At 38.5% G+C, this 27,859-nt stretch overlaps 1 protein-coding gene across 9 annotated transcripts in view; it reads right to left on the reverse strand.

The window, feature by feature from the left end:
- Positions 1-751: 751 nt before the first annotated feature.
- ECT2 (epithelial cell transforming 2) overlaps positions 752-27,859 on the reverse strand; it is a 30,349-nt gene continuing 3,241 nt past the window's right edge. For 3 of the 9 annotated variants that reach the window (XM_040613153.1, XM_040613152.1, XM_040613151.1), the window contains exons 3-25: positions 27,066-27,145; positions 26,872-26,964; positions 25,774-25,956; positions 25,134-25,223; positions 24,043-24,150; positions 22,772-22,845; positions 22,495-22,625; positions 21,401-21,516; positions 21,138-21,200; positions 20,525-20,747; positions 19,040-19,176; positions 18,267-18,386; positions 16,571-16,639; positions 15,481-15,591; positions 14,351-14,447; positions 13,522-13,603; positions 12,501-12,579; positions 12,202-12,321; positions 10,728-10,866; positions 9,016-9,170; positions 6,938-7,045; positions 5,655-5,801; positions 2,319-4,024 (exon numbers count right to left, since the gene is read on the reverse strand). In XM_040613153.1, the coding sequence (XP_040469087.1) occupies positions 3,719-4,024; positions 5,655-5,801; positions 6,938-7,045; positions 9,016-9,170; positions 10,728-10,866; positions 12,202-12,321; positions 12,501-12,579; positions 13,522-13,603; positions 14,351-14,447; positions 15,481-15,591; positions 16,571-16,639; positions 18,267-18,386; positions 19,040-19,176; positions 20,525-20,747; positions 21,138-21,200; positions 21,401-21,516; positions 22,495-22,625; positions 22,772-22,845; positions 24,043-24,150; positions 25,134-25,223; positions 25,774-25,956; positions 26,872-26,964; positions 27,066-27,145 (2,831 nt within the window). In that variant the 3' untranslated portion in view covers positions 2,319-3,718. The other 6 variants (XM_040613156.1, XM_040613154.1, XM_040613157.1 and 3 more) reach the window with 6 other exon arrangements.

The raw sequence follows: 27,859 nt of genomic DNA on the forward strand, positions 1-27,859 counted from the left end.
AATCAATATCCAAAAAAGCAGTTAAGGGCTTCAGTGCAATCCTAATATACACAGTGGCAGTGTGTCCTCTCACCAGTTTGGGGCCAAGCACATCTTTAAGTGCTGCTAGAGTACATCACCTTAGAGTGTAGTCAAAGAGCAGTAGACAAAATAATGAATACATTTAAAACAGACAATCACCTCATTTAATTACAAGGAGATTGAGCTGCCATTCATCTCTTAGTCCTAACATAAGATTTTCTTTTTTTTTTTCAAAACAGTGTACTTATTTTTTAAAAAAATAAAAACAGAGGCATCTCACACTGAATCGTAACGTGGCAAGTTAAGATAATAATGCACCCAGAATGCAGGAGGGGGCAAAGTCACACTGGAGGCAGGCATCATCTCCCCCCTCCTTCGCCGCCTTCAGCAGCTAGCAAGGCTGAGCAGAACTAGCTCCTCTGTTAGAAAGTCACATGCAACAACTGAAGAGCAGTAGGACTCCACACTCTGAACAACCATTTTCCATTCATTTAGCAACCACAGAGCTGTGCAGTAGTGGTAACGACATGATTAGGCAATATAGTAAGCCCTCGCGGTTCAATTGGGTTTAAGTGCAAACAAACTTGATATAGAAACTAAATACAAATAATCTGCTAACTAAGACAATATCAGCCTATCATTATTCCTGTGGTTGTCTTAAACTTGCATGGAGCGCACCAGGCTGAAAATGCCATTTCAGAAATAACAGAAAAGAAAACAAAAAGCGTTGTCAACCTTAAGCATAGTATTTATTGAATGTTTTTTTCCTAGAGCCACTTTATTAAGTGCCAATGCATATTTATCTATGGTGTTTAATTTGAATGGATAAGGACAAAAGACCCATGGCTACATATATCCCGGGGAGGAGGGGAGAATGGTGAATAGGTCAAAGAAGAAGGTTGATTCTGGCAGACCCAGACCTCTGAAGTGGTATACTTTATTAGGAACAGCCACATAGCTAACCAGAATATAGTTGTAGGCTGGAGTCCAACACAATGCTTTTTATGTGACTCTCATAAAGCAGACTCTCATAAAAGCCTGTTTAGCAAAGCCATAAGCAGTGTTATTTTAAACAGTTTATTTACATTACTTGGATCGGCAAAAAGAGATATAAAAACCAGTTAAGTCTGACACATTCAGAAGCATCACTAGTTACATGCAGACACAAGACAAAACATTGGTGGTTAAAAAAAACCCAGAAGTTGAGAACGCCTGCTAATACACAGTTAAACTGTTAATGAAATGCAGAAATATACATATTTAGATAGTTCCTGAGATAGCATTGCATCGTGAAACAAGTGAACATACAGTTTTGAAGGAAGACAAATACATGAGAAAGGCCGGTAAAAGCCTTAGGAGTACTACAGCTGAAATCTGACACCCCAAAACTGGGCCCTCTAGTTACAGCATCACACCAAAAATCCCATACATTAAATAATGTTTCATTAACCAACTATGTGGAAGACATGGGGTTTTCAGGGTTCGTTTAACAGCCCTACTGGAAGGGAAAGCGATTATTTTCCTCAGACCTTCACTTCAAAGAATTCATTTGACTTTGGGGGTCAAAGCTAGTCATAGCCTTTAAACTTACTGTTCAAATAAACCTACATAACATACCACAGTGTTAAAGCGAGGCTGCAGAAGATCATAATCACAGAAACTCAATTCTATATATTTTTTTAATAAACAACTACACTTATAAAATATCTGGAATAAGCAGCTGTACAACAGGTTAACTGTCATACTTGAAAGGTCAGGTACTTCATAATGCATCTCCATTTAAGTAATCTAAAATTCAAACAGAGTGCTCTGCCAACTGATGAAGTGAGGCAAGCACAAGTCATCCAAACTAGCAGTAGTTACGTGGTCATCGCCTTCGTTTCAAAATCTGACAAAGTAGCTCATTGCCTAGAGGCGACAATTTCCACAGAAGAAAATGCTTCCATTACGCTGGTGAGAAAATACATTTGTGCAAGGGAGTACTGCATCCTACATGACAACCGAGTTACTCATCCCACTGATTAGCTGATCTGCTTCAGGACAACTAAAGTCCCCTTGTGATTAACTTAGTGTTATCTAAAATTTTGCTAATCACTGCTAAGTGCTAATGACTAAGGTACCATTAATGTCAGTAACAGGTCATTTGAACAGCCAGCTGCCTGTCAGTCACTACAATACAGCACTGTATTTTACACCCGCTTCATATCAAGTGGGTTGTTGATCGACTTAATGTAAGACTCCTTTTTTCAAAGATTGAAGGAAGATTGACCAAGGAAGGAGAAGGAATACCCTGTTGGGGAAGAAAGAAGGAAAAAAAAAGTTACTTAATCATTTATTAGCCAGTGTCAATAGTACAGTAGTCATTTCTCGATCCTGATAAATACCTCCTGTACTGTTACATTCCTTATACTATGTGAGATTGGCAGCTTTTGAAATTAGTGATTCAGCATTTCTAGATCTTGAACAGAAAAGTTAAATGCAGCTAAATGAGTAGAATGCATATATTTAAAAAAATGCAGAAGAAAGATTTTTCCTTGTTACCAGCCTTGAGAGATTCAGATGCAAGAACATGTTTTTGATGAACAGCTGTTAACCAAGTATTAGCGTACATCTTGCATCACACTTTTTGCAATAATAATCTCTCTCCAAATTGAAGGCAAGATACATTATGATAATCTTAGAGAAATGGAGCTCCCCTCAGATCCTACAAATTTCTGCATCCTTACCAGCTTTAAGCCCCAAATTAGATGCTGAACACATGCCTTCTTGGCTACAGAAGGCAACAGACATCACAATGATTTGTCAAAGCTTGCTTTAGCTGTGCCTGGATGGGCACAAACCAGGCAAAAAGCTGACTTTTCTGGTGCTAGGAGCATAGACTGCTTCTGGAACTTAAAATTACAGTGAAATCAACACATCAATATCTAGTACTAAAAGTTAACCTCTTCGGATCAGCTGAAACTTTATATTCTTTTTACATTAGACCTCAAAATACTTTCATAAGCAATCTTCCGTTGCTCTTTATAGCACAGCCAAGCTTTTCAGCATATAAACAGGTCATGGTAGTTAGGCAGCTTGCTGCACCTTCATGCTTCAAGAATCTTTTAAATAGGGACATTTTGAGCAGGTAAGGATATGCCACCTCACTATGAAGCCTAAAGCCCATTTGTGGCACATCTTCTGTTTGCAGTCATATGCACTGTTTGAAAATTAAATCCTCAACTCCTCTTTAAATAGCAGCTCTTATTAGACTCTAAAGTACTTTATACAGGGTATTTCTTCTGTTTACAGATAGGGGAACAAAAGCTTAAATCCACAGGTAAAATTAGCTGCTCAAAACTTCCCTGAAACCAAGTTATTAAAGTCCTTTCAACTCTGACCCCTAAGCTATACTGCCACTTGGACAACTAAACAGAAACAGTAATTCAGTTGTATTGAGATTAAGGGGAAACCTACACACACACACAGATAAACTAAAGTTAAAGGGGTCTGTGAAAGAATTAACTTTGCACCCAGAACCAGAACTAAACCACATGCGAGTAATTACTCCAACTCCATGCACTAGAAGAAGTCAAAGAAAAACCCAACACCATCTAAAACAATTCATGGATTCTAGGGGTTTATATAGTTGTACCACGGTGTCTTAGTTTAGCGGAATCAAGATCAGGTTTTTTGCTCACTTCATGCAGGATGGGTATTAACAGTCAGGGTTTGATGCACGGTATTTTTCAGCACCATACTGATTATCTGCAGCATCACCACAAGTGATAGTAATAATAGGGATACGACATAATCTGTCCAAGGCATGACCATTTAAGCTTTCCAAGTTGGAAGAGGTTTTTTCTTCTACAGCATTAGAAAGATGAGTATTTGGAGAGCCAGGACACACCACAGGTCGAGGCCTGGAATTTTGGGAGCTCCAGTCAGCAGAATTGGAGCGATGAACATTAACAGCACATTTGACAGACCCACTTAGGTTGCATGTCGAAGATGAATGAGCAATCTACAATTAGGAAGGTGTTCAAGAGTTAGTCCGAACAACAATAAACCCAAGCATCTAATCTGTATTGATATTTTCACTCTATAGGTTTACTGCACTAAAAAAATCCCCACGTAAGCACAGGCCAGGATTTTATCTAAATAAAACTATATGTCTGAATAACAGCTTTGACTCTGTCAATGGACTCAAGATATGTTTCCTACAGCTTTAGTTTCCTACCCAAGAACTGCACTGGTATCCCAGCTTGAGGGGCTGGAATTCAAACCTCTCTTTTCCCCTTCAACCTTATGATTCAACGAGAAAGGCTTTATGCAAGCTCAGTAGTGTGTGGGATTCGTTAAAAAAAGAAAAAACCACACAACACATGATCTGCTGCCAAGCTGCAGCTTACTACCTCAGAGATCCAAGAACTCTGGGAAGAGTTTAAAATAGGAAAATACTTTTTACTACTATGAGTTCCTATCATTTTGCAGAAAAAAAGTATTTTTGTACGGGGCAGACACACAAAGATAAGTGCGTGACTAGCATTTCCATGAGAAATGAGATACAGTGCCATATCAAAATGAAGACAGAATATTGGAATTATTAAAAAATTATTGGAGCAATCATAATTGAATGAAGAAAATCTCTACAGAGAACTGGGGTATAGCCACACTGATAAATTTTTTTATTATTTCCTTTCAAGCAAGGGAGTCCACTGTGATACTTCCTCCCTTATTAATTCATAGTTTCTCATGCCCACCTCACATGGCAAAGCAAAGCAATATCTTCATGTTGTACAATTTAACGGCCACTCAAACATACTGAATCATCTCTATATTCAGGTCCTGACATATCAGGCAGTATTAGAAAGATACACAGGAAATCCTGTTCTTGGCCTTCTGTCCTACAAACTACAGACTTTAGAAGTAGATGCTTACTCAGCATACAGATTTACTCAAACACTAGAATAAAAGCAAAGATGATGAAAAAATTCCTTCAAATCTAGTCTGCTTTAACTATACTGTACTAGGAAATTTAGTTTAACCCAATGTAGCAGAAGAAAGCTGCAATAGGTAGCCAGGCATAACAGAATAGTTACGGTACGTAGAACAATAAGTTATATCTGTTTACGAAAGTTTGGTAAAAGGAGGCAATTCCCTTGCCTTTTTGAAGCCTTACAGGCTGCAGCATGTGTACTTCTCTACCCTTCCTTCCCAGTTTGTTTCACTGAATGTCTATTATCTCGCTACTTTCACAGTTCTATTCGGGGTCGACCACCACATATATATCGTCCAAACTTAAAAGGATGAGCCAACACAAGACAGTGTGCTGGAAGCTTCTCACTCTCTCAAAAGAGGATACATGTTCCATCTCTAGCAAAAGAGGTTGCTTTGTTTCTCTCCACCCCCAACTTAATTGTACAAGACAACTCCCAATTTCTAGTACATACAGCAGATTTTTCTGCATTTTCAGCAAGCAAGCCTTCCCGTTACACAACACTTGCTCAGAAAATAGCAAGTCTCCGGATGTAGTTAAAAATAAATTTTTCCACTGTGGATCTTGAAATTGTTAAAATAAGATCAGCACCAGACATTAAAATAACTGATCTTAAAAAGGTTACTTATTTGGCCTGCACAGCCAAATCACTTACCGTTAATGACGACGTACTAGTCAGTCGGCTGCCTATATAATTCTCATTAGCCGAGCTGGGACTTCTTCCTTCTGTTGCGCTATGCGACATTAAAGCCCTTCGAAGAGCTCTCTTTGGGGTTTTTGAGAAAGAAAATGCTCTTGTAACCTGAGGAGTATGACAAGCAGCTTATACACCGACAAAAGACAGGCTGTATTAACTACCACAGTATGGGCTACCATTCGAATTGTGAACAGCTGCAGGACACGTATCAAATGTTAATATGACTGTATCAAAACTAGCCAAACACACCCACCCACAAGGTGATCTGGCTTTTAAAGCTCCCCATCACTCATGCTCTTCTCACTCTCTCCAAATACAAAGACAACATTTTGGGAAGGGGGGGGGAGGGGGGAGAGACCCAGACAGAAGTCAAAACAAGGCCTAGTCAACTAGGCTTCCCCGCGTCCCTTGGGTTCAGCAAAGTCAGGCCTCCCCTCCTCTCAGATGCTCTCAATTTGGTCTTCAAACTACAGCAGCCCCTGCAGTGTTCTCTAAGAAACAATATTATTGTCTTGAACACATTAAGGCTGTCGGGAGGCTGCCGAGAAGGGAGAACAATTCCCCCTCGCTGCGTCATTCCCTGTCACCCCTTCTCACACGCCACAGACTTTAGCAGAACCATGCCCAACGCAGAGCCAAGGTGACACAGCCGAGAGGCAGCCTTCCTCCTGCCTCCCAGCCGGGTCCTCGCAGCAGAACAGGGCACAGTTTCTCAGTCCATTAGCTGACTGCAGCTAAGCTGTACAAAGAGGCAAGACAAGCACACACGGGCAGACAGCAGCATTCAGCACTTACTTCCTTGTCATTTCAAAGCTTATTTTATTACCAGAACACATATATTCTACACCCATCCTACTTTTGAAGGTACTTGAATTTCAATAATTGTATGCAGCTTTAAAACTCCATTCAGTATGCTAAAATACAGTTACAGCTGAGGGTTAGGGGGTTTTTTTGTAATATCGTTAATCTTTTAAATATATTAAACAGGGTAAGTTCCGTAACAGACTCAAAAATGACTACATAATACTTAAGACTATACACAGATACTCCAAAACTCAGTCAAAGCCTCAAACGCTCCCCACCTTCTTTCTTTAAGGAGCTTATACTTAACAGTTTTACTTCACATTAGGTTTCTCCTGTCGCTACTGTAAGCGCTACAAAACACCTGAAACAGGAATACTAGCATAGTTCCCCATCTAAAATGGGGTTTATGGTAAAGCACTATCTCTGTAGTATCTTACCTTTTTTGATGTTTTCTTTATTGCCCTGGAAGCTCTGCTTAAAGTACTATCCATGTCTTTAGTACTTACTTCAACTGAATCGGGATCAGTAGTATAAATGAGATTTTCCTGCAGACAAAAATAGTCTTAATAATGGTCAAACATCAGCACTTGACAGAATTTCATTCTCCAGGTCATTAGGTAAGACTTAGTGGGTTTAATTACCATATTCCTCCATATTTAACTCTTAATATACCGTTCAGTAGCTATTTGCTTTCATGCTATGTCATTAGATTAAGTGCTGGTGCAATCAGTTTATGAAACCACTTCATCAGTAGTTTTAAGTTTGGTGTGATTCAGTTTCAAGTTCAGCGTTGACCAAAGTAAAGGCAGCAGTTCTGAAGTATACCTAGGGAGCTTCACAGGACAGATACCCCTTTGTTTCACTAGCACATCTAGCACTCTTTGGAAGTGAAACCTTGATAGCTCCAGCTGTCAAAGCCTGAGACTGTCTTTCAGCCGAAACCCAAAAGATGTTTCAGAAGAGCCACAAGTCTGGTTTTTTCATACCTCTTTCTTCACTCTAGCATATGCAAAGCAATCTCTGACTAGCTACTTAGAAAACTTGGGAGGGGGGCATGCATGGGAGTGGGAAGCTCCTGGGGATTTTTTTTTTTGCTGCTGTTTTGGGTTCTGATTTTCAGAAAAGACAGTTTACCTAAAAAAAAAAAATAATAATAATAATAATAGTTCGGGTTCTTTTTTTCCCCCGATAAGGACATCACACAGCAAGTGGTATGGCTATTCCCAGCGCCGAACAAAGAGTCGTGAAAGCCTTTAGTGCCACCACGTGGCAAAGCCAATGCCAGCTCATTCTCACATGATGCTACACAGTTCTTAAAAGCTGGGGAAAAGGGGACCTGTGCTTAGATTGAAGCTCAATTTGACATTCAAATCAGCAAGAAAAAGAGTACTATATAGTTGGTACAAAGCACTAGTTACAGAAATTGTAACTAATGGGATTCCGCATAGTAGGTTACAATTTGTCAGCGTATGATTCTGAATGTCCTGGGTTAAAAGGGAACAATACATTTATTACATAAAGATTTAGTTTTATTAAAAAACCAAACATCTTTCCATCCCTTTGTGTTACATGTAACACAAAACACTGGAGGTAGGCAACAGGCAGATTAAAGCAAACTAACACTTCTGAATCAGTGCTTTTCCTACTAAGTACCTAAAAAGAAAAGCACAAAGCCAAGTTTTTTTGTAAGACCTCTGATATGGCAAAGAAAGTAAGACTAAGATGAGGTTCTGATTACCTAACTACCTCTCCTGAAACAAGCATGTATTTAAAAGTAACTTGTACAGTATGAGTACAGCACAGAACACAAACCATTTCTAACTTAAACGCAAGCTGTTTCAGCTATATGTACTGCACATATTTTCAGCAATTTGCTGTGATATGCACACACTCTTATACAATTAAAACATTAGCTGAAAGTCTCTTGCCCTAATTGGAGAGAATGCACTCTTCAAATTAGTAGTTTTCTGGCTGTGGAAAGCCCACACATTGAACTTCAAAAAGCGTGAGGGGGCTAGTGCCTCCTTTATTTCTTTGTTTTCTTTATTTCTTTGTGTTGAGGTTGTAGGCTTCAGTCTATAGCAGGAAGATGCTTTATGTCTCTCACATTACAGGGCCTATGCAGAAACAAAGAATTCAACCTAACACAGAGTTAAACCAAAACATACAATTCATAATGCTGGGGTCACAAATCAAAACATAGCTGTGAAAACAAGCTGGAGACAATCCTGTTTAGATCTACAGTGCAGACTTTAAATAATTTATAATTAATCTGTGATGGGGGAAGGGTATGACTCTTGATTTTTAATTACTTATTAGCTTCTATAGAAGCTAACTTCCAGGCTGCTTCTTTTTCCACCTTTTAACCACTCACTTGCAGACATGCTAGCACAAATGTTTTCTGCTCTACTTCACCTCAAGCATGTCTGCTATTAACAAGTTCTTCAGCTTCATGTGCTTCAAGCCAAAAAGAGTGAAATATTTCTAATCAGCAACATGGTTCCAGAGTACTTACTGCATCTGCTTTACAAATCGTGTTAGCCACGTGCCGACACAACAGCTTCAACCAATCTTCTTTGGGAGGCTCTTCACTTGTCATCTGGAAACTGAAGAGTTTGTTGTTGAGCTCGGTCGGTGGCCGCACAACTAAGGCAAAAGCTTTATGGCAATCTACGGTTTATAAAAAAAAGGCAAGGAGTTAAGACAAAGAATAACAATCTTTCCTATAATTCAGAGGGGAATCTTCAGAAGAGTTAACCCTCTATCTGCCAGGAGCCAGTTAGAGACAATATGATTTAATGCAAGGCTTTTATCTTGATTTACACAATAGCTGTTTTATTACTTGCAAGAGCACGGAGTTCTGTCCACATCCTTCATCAAGAGGCTGCAATCAGCTGTTCATGCACCAGTTGTTTATTCACTAAATAATCTGTACAGATTAGTCTGCAGAGCAGTCAGTCATTACCGGATATAGCAGTAAATATCAATTCATTCTCTAACTCATAGAATGCTGGACAGATCATTTCCTTACCAACAGAGAACACTGAAAACATTTACCCTATTTTGAAAAACCAAAAACAGTACTATAGATGACATTAAAATAGTCAAAATACAACAGGTCTAAACTTGACAAAGATTGCTTACTTGATAGCAGACAATTAATTTATTGCTGGTACTCCTTTATAGGAGACAGCTGAAGCGTGCTAAACACAGTTGAGGGAGAAAGAAAGAAAAACCAAGCCATCACCAATTCAGAAAAGCAGCACTGGAAAAGCAATCCTGTAAGTGTATATAAGAGAGCAGCTGACCTCTCCCAGGGTTTGCATATTGAAGTTCTTGGCAAATATTACATGATATGCCTAGAAAGGGCTCCCATCGCCCAAGTCCCAAAGTAAACCTAAGCATTGCTTAGTCATTTAAAGAGAATTCTTAGAAAAGAAACCCTAAAGTACCTTTTAAAAATGCAGGTAAGCATCACATTTACTACCTATACTCTTTGCCAATTCCATTTTTTATTTGGCTTCTGTGTTCAGGTGCTTCAGAGAACATAAAGCAGAACAAGTACAGCATGCATACCATCACCTACCGTGAAACATCAGATCTATCTTTCTAGGGTATAGATCTAGAAACTAGTCTGACTAGACTTCTCTGAAGTCACTACCAAGGCTGGAACAGTATTGTAGCATGAGTTCTGCTGCTGTAGCAATGCAATACTTCAGCGAAACCTCTACAGCCTCAGTATAGCAAAGCAGCCAGAGAAATTAAGTCATCTAAATCTTTCTTTTAAGATGCTAAGCACAGCTCCTCCTGAGCATCGTTATCACCAGTCAAATGAAGATTTGGGTTCACAGCAACAGCACTTGTCTCTGGTCAGCCTAATACTCTGGACTGAAGTTCAGGTTTTTTGGTTTTGTAAATCCAGAGCCGTCAAGCATACTCCCCTCGTTTAACTCACACTACCATTTGGTTGGCGTATGCTAATGCTATCTAGCAGTGCTGCCAAATTCAGCATCATGCAGCAATTCTTGAAAAGCCAAGAGGTGTCAGCACAAGGAATTCTCAAGCTCATACAGAGCTTCAAACAGAAGCTTATACTAAAAGTCACATACCTAACATACCATACAACAAATATACCTTCACATTCTATCCCAGAACAGCAGACCTTCATCCTTTAAGCTACTGAAAACTGTGGTTCAGGGTAATCACAGCACTTCAAAACATACAGACCTTCTGTCTCCCTGATGTCTAGGACTTTCTTGATCTGGGAGAGAGGCATTAGAACAACATGCTTAAGAGATGCAGGAGGCCTTGTGTGGCCATGTGGACTCCTGAAAACACCAATAACTTTATGCCGTTTCCTCGCAATCTGCAGTTAAATAGAAGATAAAGAAGTTTGAAGGTCTATTCCCATTGTTTTGTTTGTCTTCCATTCTTTTATCTTCTAGTATACAGGAAGGCACAGAAAGTCTTGCGACAGAAAAATACTTTAAAGAGTATTTTACTCTATTTACTCTACCACATAAATCTAAGGAACTCATTTCTCATTATTCGTTGTCTACAGTTCAAGTGATCCAGCAATATTGTTACTTAGCATCAATACACTCACCTCAAAAATAAATTTAAAAAATACAGGAAAAGTAATCTTCCATTAGAGACCTCAATTCTACCTTGCATAACAAGCAAGGGCTCTTTGAAACCTACCAGAAAGGCAGTCCAGATTTATACAGAAAAGACAACATCTATACGCATGAACCAACTTAGGCTGTGGTGCGTTATACCCTAGAAATAACACTTGATGTCGCTTGCTCAAGCAGCCATCATGTGGGTTTTGCAGTGGGTCAGCCAGTTTTTACTTTACATTAACACACAGGTATCTTACATGGTTTTTAAAACAAGGTACCTTCAGTTGCTTGTATCTTGTACAAGAGATAAGCCAAGAAACTTTGTTAGAAGTATTTTCATTTTCCTTTCCTTCCTTTACAAGGAGCAACGAAGCTGAATCAACTTGACTCCCAGGAATAGTTCATCACTCGTCACAACAATAGGCTTTTGCCTCTAGATGCTGCTTAAGACAGCACTAATTTTGGATTAGAGATGGTCTTCTATGAAGACAATGTTCTTTACTGCTGCAGACAGTAACAAGTACTTTTATCAAGCGTCCTTTTCAACCTCAGCTTCTCCACCTAAGTCTCCTTTTTTTCTCTCCATATTTCTTCCTAACATACTGCTAGTCCAAGGCATTTAAGATGTGATTTTTTTTATTTTTATTTTTTTGTAGCCTAAGCACAGACAAACCCAACCCAGAGGCCCACTATTTACTCATAACACTCAGTATAAGTAAACAGTAAAAGGACAAACATCCTGCTGAGTCAAGGACTCCAGTGCTTTTTCATCTGTTGGCACTACTCAAAGTATTATTCAGATAAACATTTATTTCTTAACATATTAAGCTGCTTCTATATTTTTGATCTGGCTGCAAGACATTAAATGCTACATTAACACCCTTCAACCATCCAGCAGTGACTTGCGCTGGCTTATACAAGAGCTATCAGAAAGGCAGTATCAGCATGTGTTGAGCTGTCAGCTTTCTGTAAATTAGCGCTCTGTTTCATAGTTTTTAAATTTTACTTGTTTATACTCCTACGTAGTGTCGAGCCTTTTATAATTCAGTTCATGAAATGTACTTATATAGTCATCTTACCTCTAGGCAATCATTGAACAGAAAGAGTGTAACCTGTTCTCCCCTGTCACAGAGGTCATCACTAAGTGCTACAGTTTCCAAACGTTGAACTAAGCTTCGGTGAGAGGACAGGAGATTGGCCTAAGTGACAGAAACAAAAAGCTCATTAAGCATTTAGTTCAAGGGCTGGATTACTGCTTGCTTACAACTTAACACTGGAAATCTGTTTAAACCAGCACCTACCCATTTTAAACTCACATGCTTTGCAAAGGGAGCAAACTACTGCACAGTCATTTTACAGCTTCAGAGAAATTACTTACTGGACATCCATCAACTTCATAGACAACATCAAAGAACTGCCTTTGTGCCTCCGTTTTTCTTTTGTCTTCATTAATATGCCTGAGGGAAGCATTTATATTTATCTTCAATAACAAGTAACGATAAATGAATGCACTGCATGTAAGACACATAAAAATAAGGAAGCTAAACATCCAGAGATGTATTTTACACAGCAGCACTGGAAAACACAAAATCAACCTTACTCGCTCATTGAAATATCCAAATACCATGTGCTAAGCATATGGGAAACTTCAGGACCTAGAACAATATTCTTGTCACATTATCAGTAGTCAACGTACCATTCAATTCTCCTCCCTTACCCCGTAAGATTTTCAACTAGAGACCGACCCAACGCATTTCTTTCCAGCCTGCATTTTACCTCCCTCAAGTCAGGGCTGCAGCTCACCAAGAAGCAGATGCAAGAATAATTACAATTTAAAAGTTGTTGTTAAAAATCAGACAAACATTTACCCAATTAATACAGGAGGTCTCATTGCTGGAGACATACGCTACACTTCAAAAGAGGCGAGACTAAATCTAAACAACTTCAGCTTTGAGCTAATTAACTCATGGAATGGTGCCAAGAATAGCTAATACAGAACCAGAAGAGAAACTAATCTTCCACCAACAGTGTATCCTTTCAGTGGCAATATGCATAGGAGTAAGATTTAAAGACTAAACACATCTCTTCCATTCTGGTGGGAATAGATAGAAATGAGTTGAAACAGAACAGAGGACTCGGGAGGTTCAGCTTCACGCCAAGGCAGGGAGTCAGCAGAGGTTCAGGTAGAAGTGCTGTGCAACAACCCACAGGCTCCTCCAACAGCTCTGGCACAGAACACCAAAGTGACCACAGCCATCAATGAGAGAGTGAAGAACACGTACAATTACATATACATACGTAAGACTGAAGTTATGGCACCAATGCACCAGAAGCAATTCAGAAGGAACAGAGATATCTAAATGGATAACAGTACGTTTCATAAAATGAGCATCACTTACGTCATCACTTCCTTTAATGATTCAATAGCTCTCTCTAGAGTTACTTTGTCTGGGTTCTCTTCTGCTGTATGCTTCTTAATATCTACAATTTAAATAAATAAATAAACAAACAAACAAGCCCCATACACAATTGCCTGAAAAGAAAGATGAAAATATCAAGTTTAAACCGTAAGCCAGATAAGATAACTGAAGGAAACAGAGCTATCCAGGAGTACAAATAGCCTTAATTAAGTGGAAAAGCAGGCAAGGCAGCAATTGTCCATACATCTCATTAAGAAAAAACCCACCTACAGTGAAAAAAACCTAAACGCTTAAACTATTCAAAAATCAACAAGACCATGTACTGGTTTTGTTGAAGTGCAGCGACAAGCACAGAAGGTTTTTTCTAACCAAAGCAAAGGATGCTGGTGTGGTGTTTTTCTTATTTTTACCAACATAACCATTACTGCAGCAAGTGGTTGATACCAGGTGGAACACAGGAAGCTGTAAGCCTTGTCAGTAGGAACGGCTCCCTAGTCTATGCTAACTGCATTTGAATCTCAATTATATTTGTATTTGAAGAGACAACACTGTCGTCAGAATTCTTCCTCTACCTGTATCCTGCAGACGAATGTATAAACAAGTGAAACCTAGCCAAAAGTATGCTTTCTTCAGTAATTGCTCTTGCTGACTGCCATTAAGCAAGATTAACTCCCAGAATCACACTTGTTTTATATGAGAAGAGCTGTTGCTAATTATGACAAAAAGCAGACATTATCTTTGTTTTAACACCCTTCACATACTAACTAATAAAAATATACATATATACACACACACATCACTAGATTACCATTTAGTAGTAGAGCAACACTAGGCAGCCTTTGAACAGGACGGATAAGGAGTTCAGCTAGACTTTGGCGGCCACATTCAGGTTTAGCTTGGTTTATCTGAGAAAAGAAAAGGGAGAAAGGAAATAATTCTTACCTTTTTTCCCCCCACAAAAAAAAAAAAAAACCACACCACAACCCTGCAAAAATTACACGTTAGGAGAAAACTTGTCTTCCTTGAAACTAGAATTGCAGTAAAAGTTTGAGAATCATTTGCCACAGATACTTAGTCATTAACAGATCATGTTAAAAACACATTGCATTCAAATCTGCACAATATTTATCACACTATGTTCTCAGAACATCTAGTTTTAAACTGCCCCTATTATTGACCTCTCAGTCTTTGTTTCAGATGCTAATGTGAAGTGGTACAGGAGATGACCTGTTCTCTTATTCCCCATCTTTTAGATATCAATACTGGGATATAATTCCTTTTACCTCAGAAAACATGAGCTGAAATCTGTCAGTTTGATTACTCCACTATTTGAGAGACACTTGTTGGATATAGAAGAGGAGTTAAAGCTATGCTGCACTACTCATCAACTCTATACCTTTATCTGAAGGGCTCAAGAGTCTTTAGACTTGTCTTCAGCTAACTTTCTTGGAAGATCATCTTCCTGTTAGATCTCCACTGTTATGCTCCTATTCATTAGTCACAAGAATGTTGACAGATTCTACCTCCCTGGAACTTCACAGATGCTGAGAGCAAGTTAAAAAGCTATTTCAGAAATATGAGTCTTTTAAGCACAGGGAGGGGGACCAATAAAAACCAACAGCTGTAGTTATCTTTACAGAAAGGAGAAGACATGTATTTGAGAGAAGGTAAGTCAGAATGCACTTTTTCCAGCAACAAATCCATATAATCAAACTATCTTGAGAGCTAAATAACAGAGAAGGAACTTGGACCTCTTACAAAATAGTCTTAAGAGTAGCTTGAGGGATTGAAGTTCAAATCCTTCCTCTCTCTGTCTCACCAAGAGATGTTTACATTCCTCCAAGCTTCCAAAATTCCACATTCTTCCACCTACTGCGTTAAGTAGCTTACTTGGTAATGGTCTCCATGTTCTACTCAAAGACTTAGTTGTGCACTTACCTTTAAGAAGGCATGAAACCTTGGCTTCTGCTTTTCACACCTAGTAATAGTCTCCTTGCTCATTTCGAAGAAATTCACAAACGGAGGGTATGTTTTCAACAAGTCTTTTGACTGAAAGAAACAACTGTTACAGCTCTGCTTTACATATTATGTAGCATTGTACATATGTTCATATGCCCTGAGCCATACAAAGCTGCTCAAAGACACATTTCAATAAAGAATAATAAAAAATGTGTTGTAAACCCAGGCATGTTCACAGAATAAGTTAAGACATTTTTGCATGCCAGATGCCCAGGATTCAATGCTGCTGATTAAATGCAGACTGCTCTCAGAAACATCAAGTACACACATGACAATCTTAGAAGCTGCTGAGCAGCTCAAGTAGAAGGCAGGCTCTCACCTAGCAAGATGGTTTTGGTGAGAATTTCAGAAATTTCTGACAGGTAATTTCTCCATTTACTGCAATCACCTTTAAATGACACTAAACCACCAGAAGCAATACCTTAGACTGAAAACTTTTGAACGCCAAACGCTATTTGCCTCAATATGATCAGGTCAGCAAAAGCACAAGATACCTAGCAGACTACCGATGTTAAAACAAATTGCGGTCCCAGACCTAGCTTTCCTGTTCTGCACATTCTGTACGTGGGAAAACGAGTCCTTATTCACTTACACATTTTGAGTCTTGAAGGATGAAAAGAAAAAGTTGCGGTAAAAAGCTGTTTTGCTAGTTATTTACTATTGATCAGAAACAGCACATAGCTAAGGTTACAGAAGAGCCCCTTTTAACACGGGAGTAAAAAGCATATCCCTAGTGTTACAAATTACAGTTGTCAAACTGTATCTATTTGGAGTTTTACCCCCTCATTGAAGAGGACAGGCACACATAGCCTTACCCTGAACTGCCCATACAAAGTATATCATGTAACTCAACTGAAAAGCCTAAACAGAAAATACAATGATACAAGTTAGCGGGTTTTCCTCACTCGGTAGTGCTTTGCTTGTATGTGCTAGCTCCTACAAACGGATTATTTGTAAGGCAAGATAATAGCTCTAACACATAAAAAAAAAAAAAAACCGAGACACTTACATATTTAAGAATGATATCACCAATACTTCTGCTTTCAGTCCAGTTCATCATAAGATCTTCTAGGTCTTCCTAAAACACATGTAAGGGGATGGGGGGGAAGAAAGTGAGAATGAACTTGCATAAAGTTGTAAGATGGGATCAGAGTTCTGCCAGACACATGTCATTAGCTGTGTGGCTCACTGAGAGGTGAAAGCGAGACCTCAGGCTTACAGAATATACAGCTCTAAATCAATGCAAGCAGAGCATCAGCACCAGCCAACTCTGCAACAAGAGGACACTGCTGTGTCCCGTACACTACAGAACATATCCCAGAGGTTTATTAAACAGGTATACACAGAAGACAGTTGAACCAATTCTAATTAAGAATGCACACCTAATATAGAACTCTTAAGTCCGTAAGACAGGACTGAAATAGAACTAACATAGATCTCCCTCAATCGTTTCACCAGGGTGTCAAGGAAAGTGAGACCAAGCTGCTAAGCCTGTATCAGCTTGATAAGGATCAAGCTTATTCACCGTCAGCTAATAAAAGGGGCAGGAGGGCAGACCTGAAGGTTCAGGATTTGCCTTAAGTGAGAAGGATTCACCATTAATATTGGTCTGTTGCTGCCACTTGTCTTACCTTTGTTACACCAAAGATGAAGGAAAACACAACTACATCTAAGCAACTTTGTCTATGCTACATGCTGCAGGTGAATCCTACTTGACACATGAACACACATGCTCTACTTCTGTTTCAGTGGGCACATACCCTATTTAAGCACCTATTGTGCTTAACTAGACTAGATCCCAGTGGCTGGGGGGCGGGGGGGTGGGGAACCACAACAAAACACCCAAACCACTTAAGATACAGGCAGTCTGCAAGTCCTATTTTAAAAGCCTGTTGTGAAATGCACACAGCAACAGGCATATGCCATTATTTGAAGGAGATTTTGTGACTTCATATTTGAGGAAGACTTGCGTTGTAGTCTATTACGAGACCCAGAGATGGCTTCAGAGGGTGTTTGCAATCCAGAGCAAAAACCCAACATAAAGAAAGCCTCAAGGAAACAACCTCATAGAGAATTCTAATCAGCTCTTATTAAGCCTCAATACCAGCTCAACTGCTTCAGAAGTTGAAGCATGAGCCAGTTTTACAAGCTGGTAGTTTCTAACGTTTGGTTCAAAGCCATTTAAGGAGGGATTAGTTTCTCCTACCAAATGATATGTTCATATAGTGAGAATCCTATCTAAAACGCACAAAAAAACTGGTTTTGTCTTGGGGTTTTTTGGTTGGTTGTTGTGGGTTGTTTTTTTTAATTCCATAGCTTTACCTATCCTTCCAAGAGTCCCTGCTTACTTCTTTAATGGAAACACATATGTTATAGTCAGACTACTGTTTGATACTACTGGCCCCTTTGACCAGTTTTGTATCAGTTACTTAAAACCTCCTACAGGAGGGATTAAAATGGGAAAAGGAGAAGCCAGCTTATGAATGGCAATACTAGTTACATGCACAATTCTCAGATTTGATATTTATAAGCAAGTGTTAAATCTTCAAGCATACTTTGGATTTGCACATAATTCCACAGGTTGAACAGTTTGTAAGAGCACCAGGATGAACCCACACCTGTCCAGCAGACACAACTTAAAGCACACAGAAAAGACTCGAAATCTGTATCAAAGCTTCCCCTGCAAGGGAGAAGTTGCAGCTTGCCTTGATTTTAGTATGGACATCAAGAATATCTGGAATGCTGCCAAATATGGTCTTAATCTCTTCCTGTGCAAGGATTGGTCCCCCAAGTTGCCCTTCCTTCTCCAACGGAACTTGAAATAACTGATGAAATAAGACCATGAAAAAAAAAGTTAATGCCCTCCCAACCACCACACATTGTGTTAAAAACAGTTATGAAGAAACCGACAGCATTTTCCTTCTAGATCATGCTTTCCTGCACTCACAATCTCGAGATATTCCCATTTAGCAAGTGAGTTCAAGATAAAAACACCAAGTTCAGTATATGACTACAGCATAACACTCTTTCATCTACTCTTCTACTCACACACATCTTAGCTCGCTCTTTAAGTAGATAATCTGCTACAATGGAAACAAACTTTCTAGAAATTAAGCTCTTCCTGTAAACTGTCTGCCAATCTGCTCTTGGAAAAAATTTTAAATCCCTTGCCATCACTCTCTAGTCACTAATATCTTAAAAATCTGAGTCATGAAGACCCTATTTTTTCTGGTTTGGAATTTCCATGCAAACTGAAGTTCCACTGCCAATCCCAGATTAGAAATTGTATTTTCCAGCCTTTATTATTAACCAAAACTAAACATTTTTATACGCCAGCAAAATTACATGAGATTGTTTACACTGTCATCATGCACCCAAGCCCTCAAAAGCCTGCACATTACATCAATGACCATTTTCAGCCTATGAACACTAAAAGTCTTATTACAATTGACCTGTACTTGCTTTAAAACCAGCTTACCTGAATGATTGTTGTTAGAATATCAACATAGTTACTTTCTGTCTGATACAATTCCTTTGCAACCTGCCATCTTGCAGACTGCTTCAGTGGAAGAGGAGTCGAGTTTTTTGAAGGCTTTGCACAGGATTTTGGTGTTTCTGATGAAAAGATATTCCCAAAAGAAAAATAAAGCTTTACTACAACAGAGTCCCAAAAAAAGCTCACCCTCAACAACATGAAATAAGAACTTCAGAACTTTTAAATTAAGATAGTTGTTTGGTTTTTTTAATAAAGGCTATTCTGAAGGATATTCTATAGTTATCAGAGCTGTTTCTAGAAAATAGCTTTCTTTATTACAGCCTAATTATAGAACAACAGTAATTATTATTCCTCAAAATTAGTCTGAAACTAGTGGTCAATGACTTCACCCTATTATGTTTAGTAGGGAGTGAGGATTAGGTGCTGAACATTATTTATATGTACAGTAGGTACGTAGCTCAAAACCATTTATTAAAATCAGTCCTTGCATGAAACATTTCATCCTACTCTGGGAGGAACATAGGGAATAATTTCTCTTAAAGCTAAAGCCAATTGGACCTGGAACAGTCCATTAGTTTTACACACTTGGACATCAGAGACCTGTACGTGCTCATTCTGGTGTCAAAGTTCATTACTGTCACAGTTACTATGAAATAAGTACCTTTCCAGTTGTCTTCAAGATACCACTTTTTCTGAAACTTTCTGCTGACGTTGGATTAGAAGCAAATTATGTAGCAGGGATTACAACAGCACTAGCATGATCCAAGAAAGCTGGTCTTTGAAAGTAATCTGATCTTTCCTGTGTTTCTTCTGAATTATTACTTACAGGTTGTGCCTTACTGAGATTTCTTGTTTGACTTGTGTTACAGGGGCCTTTTTAAAACAGTAGTAACTCGAAATACCTCCTCTATATGATGCCAGTTAACTCATCAAAACCAGTTGGTGATTTATATCCTTGTGAAGTTTTTGACAAGATAGTTTGCTAGCACAAGTAGTCTTACCTCAACAGAACACTTCAAAGACCTAGGAATGGGCTTTGCAGGAATTTTCCCTTTAATTCCTTTAGAAAAGAACCTTTGTCCTCCTTTCTCCAAGTATACTACCAGAGAGGGGTTTTAGATTATTTACTTTCAGCTACATTGCTTATTTGCTGCAGATTTCCAGCAGAGTATTTGAAGCATTTTGGAATAACACTGTACTGTACTTCATATTTATAACTCCATATTTTTTCCTTGTTTTCCCTCAGATACAAATATGCTTACTGTGACGACAAGAGGCAGCCAGGCGTCTGTCTGAACTCTTCACTCTAATTCTGCTTTCTGCACAGTTTGAAAAGATGAAAGTCTGGAATTACTTAGCAAACATGCAGCAAAACCTGTAAGACTTCCCTACCACTACCGTTACCACTTGTATGCAGAGAGCTCTTCAACATTGCAAGTGTGTCTGAATGGAAGTTTTTAGCTCTACCTCCACTGGTAGTGCTTGACTCTGGAGTGTTAGAAATATCCAGCAAGGACCCAATAGAAAGCGAATGTTCGGCTGACGGGCGTTTCCGAGGAGGGAATGGCGACATATCTGTTTCTCTGGTCAGTTGTGCAAGAGTTTCTTTCAAACGGCGTCTTTTGCGATTGCTGTTTGGAGTATTCAGAGAAAGTAATGACACAGACTTCTTGAGGCCAGGACTCTCTGGCTGTAGCAAAAGAAAGTATAGTTTAGTGGTTTTACCCACTGTGTCCAGCTCAACTCAGTGCAAAGGTAAATTAACTGCAAAGACCAGCACAACTCTTCTTAGGGAAGAGGAGTTCTTTCAGAAGGAAAACGGGTGAAGCTTTTTTTTTTTTTTTTTTTTTAAAACTGGAAGCCACACCAGTATTTTGTTTAACTAAAAATAAGTTCAGCCTTTGGGAAGCAGAAAAAAGGGTTTTTTCCAGATTAGTATTATATGAATAAAATTTCTAATAGATTATCTGGAACTTAAACGCCACTAAAACATTTGATCTCTAGCCCTACACATACTATTGGATTTGGGGATAAGATTAGCACATACATGCTGCGCATTACGTGACAGAGTTCAACATACCTTCTCAAATAAATACATGGATTCTCCAGCTCTGGCATCCATTTGAATGCTTCCCCAGAACCACTAAAGGAAAAAAAAAAGAAAACACACATTAAGAACACATTACAGGGATTCACCCAAACCTAAAAATACTCAAAATAATATATATTAATAGCAAGGCAGTCTGCATACATTTTTTCAGAATAAGCCAAACGTTTGCGTTTAGTATCTCAGATACTGAGTATTACATAGCAATGTTCTTTCAACAGTATGTCAGCACTAACCTCTTGCTTTACAACGTACAGTTTTTCTAAAGGCTCAAATGGAAGATCTTTTACTGTACTTTCTTCAACGACTAAATGTGTACACCTTTCATCACCAACTGGCAAATACTGTCCTCCTAGATAAAAAAAGGCAAATTAGCAAGACTAAAGAACATTATTGTTAGAAATTAATAGCTCACTTGGTAGTTCTGTGGCACCTATTATTAAAGAGACAAGAGCCAAAGAGAGATGAGCTCTTGCGAGCTGATCAGTTGTTGGGCTTACATAACACGCTGTTATTATCAGCAGTGGACAGCTTTAAGGAAACGGGATGTAACATGCAGTAGCAAACTACACATTGAAAAGTCAGAAGTACACAGAATTCAGAAGGCATTTAAACCTGTCTGGCAATAAACACAATATTCTTCTGCAAAACTTTTCTTGTTTCTTGGAAGCAAGCCAGGAGTACTCACCCTAAAGGCATCCATAAGCTAGAACCTGTGCATGTCACAGTCTTATAAGCAGCTTTAGGTAAACAGGTGGGGGGGTGGGGGGAGATGAAGCAATCTGAGCCACCTTTCATCTCTTTTGATGAAGCCTTACTGTTGCAAGCTTGCTCTGTTCCCATGCCTACAGTTCTGTTACATGCAACTCTAGCAATACAAGACTGAAGACTTGTAAGTTGTCTGTTACATCATTACTGTCAACGTAACTATTAACATTGTACTACATTATTGAAAAATGGAACACTTCCAATCAGGTGTTTCACCAGCAATGAGTCATATCAATGTCAATGCTTTCTGTGGATTATGTAAAAATACGTACTACAAAATGGAAGCAGAATATACATATTATGTAGCAGGTTTTCCAAGATATCTTCAAGCATCCTGCAATCACTTCTTTTTAAATTCTCTAGTTTCAATCAGCCTCAGAAGTCTGAATTTTTCAACAGCTACCAGAACTTATGCATACATGACACCTAAAAATCAATTTATAGCTCTCCAAGTTGAAGTATCCTAATACTGCAGGATTCATGATCCAGCATTTCCACTTCAGTGACATTTATCAGCTACAAACACCATTCTTCCCACAGACCAACTTGCATAAACAATAACCTTGCATTTCTGTCATTTCTTCCATGTTAGCTTTCTCATCATCAGAGAATCCAAGGAAACTTAACATGCAATCCTGGAAGGGAAGAACCTTAAACTGATCTCTGAAGTCATCATCAGCTGCACAGAAATCACTGAAAAAGAGAAAAATAAACACAACAAAAAAAGAATTGCACAAAAAGGTCACTAAAGCAGTGCTACGTCACTATTTAAACAGAAGCTCATAACCTTGCATCCTGTTCACCTGCAGTGTTAAGGCTGAAGAAAAATAAACACCTACATTTCGTTCCTTTTCTCCCAAGCCTTATAAATCCACTCAGCTTTCAGGATAGGAGTACCAAGACTTACAGCAGCCTATAAAACAGGAAAAGCACAAGTTGTACCAAGTATTTCCCGTTAAGTCTTCCCATGCCAAGAAAAATTTGTAACTTAGCTTATAATTTTCTAGACAGATAGTGCAAAAAGTGAACATATTCCTTCAAGAATTGCATCCAACTAACTCCCAAAACTTAGAATGTATTAATTTTTCAGTGACTAGGAGATCAGATCAATAGTTATTTTGGAACTTAGAAGTGCACCGTTGTATTAGTCTGATATCCTTCATCACTCACAAAAGCACAAAACCAAATCCCTGTTCCAGTGGAGTACAGGACCTTTTTTCTGCTTTTGGTACTTTGTACGAAGACAAACATCCCAGCCTGCTTTTACCAAAGAGAAAGTGACTATTCCAAAGGAAACTTCCATGACTGCATGGGAGAGATTGTAAAGTTTTCCTACTTTTCCCCTTTGAGTTGGCAGAAAGGGGTGTCAACAGTTCGAAAGTACACCTTCTCTTCTAAATGGAAGATAAGACAGACTAGGAAAAAAGCAACAGCTTACTAACAATTCAAACAAGGGAGAATCAAGGGACATAAGCATTTCTATGTCATATTCCATGGAATAAAAACCTATAAACTCATATTTACTTCTCAGCTGGACATAGTGTCCTGCAAGATCCCCTTTTGGTAGATTGTCACAGAGGAGGGGAAAAAAAAAAAAAAAAAAAAAAAACACACAACATCCACCACTCATACATAAAGGAAGATTTGCTTCTTTATATACAAGTTAAAAGTAATTTTTAAAAGAAGATGCACACAAATTGAGTACTAAAGTTTTTTTGCAAATTACCTCAAGGTTCATTGTTTGGACAGGAAAAAGAAGCAGGCGTGTTTATATATAAACACCTGTTCATCAAGTCTTAAGTATACTGACAACATCAGTAGATATTGATGTATTGATGTAATCAGTACTTAGGCATTTTGGTTCTTGTTATTTACTATACTTGTCTATTTCAAAAATCCCTGCACTCAGGCAATTCATATTATTTAGATCTCAGAGACAAAAACATGTCAAAAGCTCAACACCAGATGGAGATGACCTTACCATTGCAAGACATTGCTGTTGGTACACGAAAAAACCTAGCAACTTACAGCTGAAGTATAATTTACAGACTTGGCCTGCAGGAGACAAATTCTGAAAGTTTCTATGAAGTGCCCACTCAAGCTTACATACTCTGAATTTTTCTCCATGTGTCGAGTGAGCCACCAGATGTGTAACTTTTGAGCTAAAGTCCCTTCGAATAATTCCACCCATATGATGAACCAAGGTCACTAGTTTAACCTGAGAAATAAAGATGAAATAAGTTTTCAGTATAACCTTTGAAGCATACTATACAGAAAGCAGTACAAAAATAGTTTACAAACCAAGCTACAGGAAGTCACATCAAATGTCTAGGAATAAAAATGCTCCTATTTGTTCTTAAACTTGCTCACATCTACAGGAGACAGTACAGCTGATATATCAGAACTACTAAATTTTTCTAAAAAAAAAAAAACCCTTAATACAGCCTCTCATGATCATGATACATAATGGCTTCACATTTTCATGCAAAACAGATTTGAAGCACTTTTAGCTCATTGATTTAGTCAATTGTACCTGAAAGGGTAATTGCCAGAATTTACATAAGAATTTGAATCTAGCAGATAAAACCTAACTACTCCTAACACTGAGCAAAGGCTTTTGTTTTGGGTTGGGTTGGTTTTTTTTTTCCTGATGAAGGTGTGGACCCACACTGTCAATTCCCATTCATTCAACAGGGACATTAGGTGCCAACTGCACCATTGAAAAAAGCAAAGTACTGGAGTATGAAACCACTTCATACCTAGATACATCAAGACTGAAGTCCTGATAGCATGGCAGCGAGATAGCATGTCTGCACGTGCTCTGAACAGGACTACTCGGCTTTACTTGACCACACTACTACCATACAAATAAGAGGACAGTATTGGGTAAACATCATCTTATCTGAAACCTCAACCTACACATCTTTAAGCCCTGCTGAAACAGAGCTGTTTAACATCACTCAACAAAAAAAGTGACAGAAGTATGGACAACTCTACTTGGACAAGGAAACAATTTTGTTCCCATCCTCAAAAACTTCACTGCCTCTGGACATGCAACAAAACAAAAAAAATAAACAATTCATTCCCTGCAGTCACGAGCTCTAGTCATGGCTAAACCCTATGGGTGAGAAAACAGAAGAGTATTTTGAAAATAAACTTAACACAGTTTTAAGAAAAAATATAAAAGAAAGGCAGTCTTACTAATTCATCTTTCTTTCTGAATCCTGTAAAGCACAGTACCAAGTTCAACATACTTGCACAGTACAGTGGACGACAGGAGAAAGGTAAAGGCTGCAAGTAAGAAGTAAGCTTATTAGTGAAAAGCATATTGCTTCCATTAGTTTTAGCATTATCTTTAATACAGTACTATTGTTCCTAGTATTAAAATGCATCGGACACTACTCCAAGTCTGTGTATTCAGTTATACCTCAGCTCCAGACCTGCCAACATTCTGATAAACTAAACTAGAGCAACCCCAAGTTCCACGTAGCACTCCATCCTTTTTCCGCCCCCCCCCCCCTCCCCAGTTCATGCCCTCTATGTGACAACCTTTGGAAATATAAATCGTCTGCTGGAGCATCATTTGTGTGCTGCCTTTCCTAATGGTGCAATCCCCAACTAGTGGGTCAACAACTCCCACAGCTACTGCAGTAGTTGTAGCCATACTGTCTGTTTTTCACTACATGCAATATCCTAACACAGTATTAGAAACTTGCTCTTCTCTTGCTATGAATATTTATGATTGATTGGCAAAGGAAAATAGATTTTATTTTGTACGCTTAATGTTTAGAACTCACCACATCAGTGAACTGCTCAGCTGATTTCAACAGAAAGCACATACCTCTCCTTTTCGTGCACAGTGCAGTACTACTGGAGGTCCAATGACACGGCAATCTGCTTTGCAGAGGTTGTTAAAGATACAATCTTGGAAGTCTGACACAACGAAGATAGTTTCAAATTCTGGGGAATCAGAATCTCCAAGCTCTTCTATTGTGTCTGTCTTTATGTAGGGCACTTTAATTTCCTTGATGCATGGGAACAAAGGGGAAGGCGTTATTCAGGCAACATAACTTGCATTACTGTCAAGATTCAACTGACTTTTATTTTGGGCCATTCAGAAAATGTACAATTGAGATTTCAGAGACAGACTCCCAGGACTTGTGAAAGCTGAATGAGATGCAACTGTTCTCTAGCATAAGAATAGCTATGAACTGCACCTAAAAAAAAAAATATCTTAAAGCAATTCCTGCTTCTGAAAAATAAGAATTCTAGTTACTATAGTAGTTTACGTATCAGTTCACACTGATAATATAGTATGGGAAATATCTACAGACAGAAAAAAACCCCCAAACAAACCAAGCACAAAAGAGTAATTCAATTTCAGACTGTTGGAACAGCATAAGGTAATTCTGGATGCTACTAAAAAGTAGGATCCAGCTTACAACAGCAAGATCCATGCTGCGTAAGATCTAAAGTACAGAAGTCAATTTTGTTCATTGCTTGATAATTTTAAGGGTTCTAAAAATTTGATCTATTCCAGTTTCAATCATTAATTGCAAATTTTCCATGTTTTTTACATGAAAAAAATGGAGAACGACTTTTACATCTAAGCTTAAACGCAGCTTTCAACTGAAAGAAGTCAATTAAGCAGTTATGAGTCAGTTCATAGCAAAAACTTATTTGTTGACTGTTAGCATGCAGTTGAACACCCCCATCAATATTTCTATCCCCATGTTAGAAGAGAGCTGCAGATGCAACTTCCATATTTGAGAGTATTCATAAAAAAGTGCCTATTTTGACAAGCTTTAAGTGACACCATCAGTAACATTAGCATACGCTGCAGCCACTATGCCCATTTAATATAAAGTGTGCACATTTCAGTTCCAGTGAAGTACAACATGCTGCATGCAATCACATGTGCTTTATTCGCATGACATACCATATGAATAATACTTTTTATTAGTTTTTCTTCTGATTTACCAGGACTAGTTTTCTTTATCTTTATAACTGGTACTTCCATTATCTTAATGGTCTGTGGAAAAGGAGAACTTTAGTACAGAACCGGACTGGCTACCAGAAGTCTAAAAGCACACCATCTCATCCCCGTGACTGTTTTATCTTAAACCCACATACCTCCAAGGCTTTCAGAAGCTCCTTATGTTTCCCTGCTTCCTGAACCAAAACCACTCTTGTTTCTATTTGAGGCATTTCTTCTGTTTACAGAGAAACAAGGATAAGAATATTTTAATAGAAAAATCCATGTTAGACCTAAATCAAGCAATAACACATAGAACAATACAGGCAGACTGCATTCTTCCAAGATACCTTGTCTATCAGGAGCAAACCTGAAAATAAATGTTACCTCAAGAAGCCGGTCCTTTAATTACAGCATACCCAATTGACCATAGAACCTAAACTGCCCAGTATTTCATGAAACAAGATCCTGCAATTCATGACTGGTTACCTTACAGTCAAAGCAAGAACGTGCAAGAAGAGTCAGTGTGGGCAAGGAGGAAAATGAAGAAATAAAACAAAACAAAAAATTACAAAATTGACTTAATGCTTCTAGCATAATTAGATACCAAGACTTGCTGGAAAATAGACAGCTGGTATCTTTCTAGCTTCTGTGTTCCTGGCTGACAAATTTTATTACTTCCTAGTGGCTGCTCAGTTTCACCAAGGAATATCTGAACTGAAGTTCAGTATCTTGTTCTTTTTCTCCATGTATTAGGAAGCTTTCAAAATATTGGGAAGGAGGGACAAGCGTTGTTGCTTCCATGTCATTTGCACCAAAAGACCACCACTGGATTTTGGCTACTGCATTGCAGAATAACAATATATCTTTTTTGTTGTTTTTTAATTTCAAGATTTGTTCTTGAATTAATTTCAAGCTCAAGACTATTCATCTCTAAGGTCTACCTGTACAG

The sequence above is a fragment of the Falco naumanni genome, chromosome 13 (assembly GCF_017639655.2).
Source record: "Falco naumanni isolate bFalNau1 chromosome 13, bFalNau1.pat, whole genome shotgun sequence".
NCBI classification, from domain to species: domain Eukaryota; kingdom Metazoa; phylum Chordata; class Aves; order Falconiformes; family Falconidae; genus Falco; species Falco naumanni.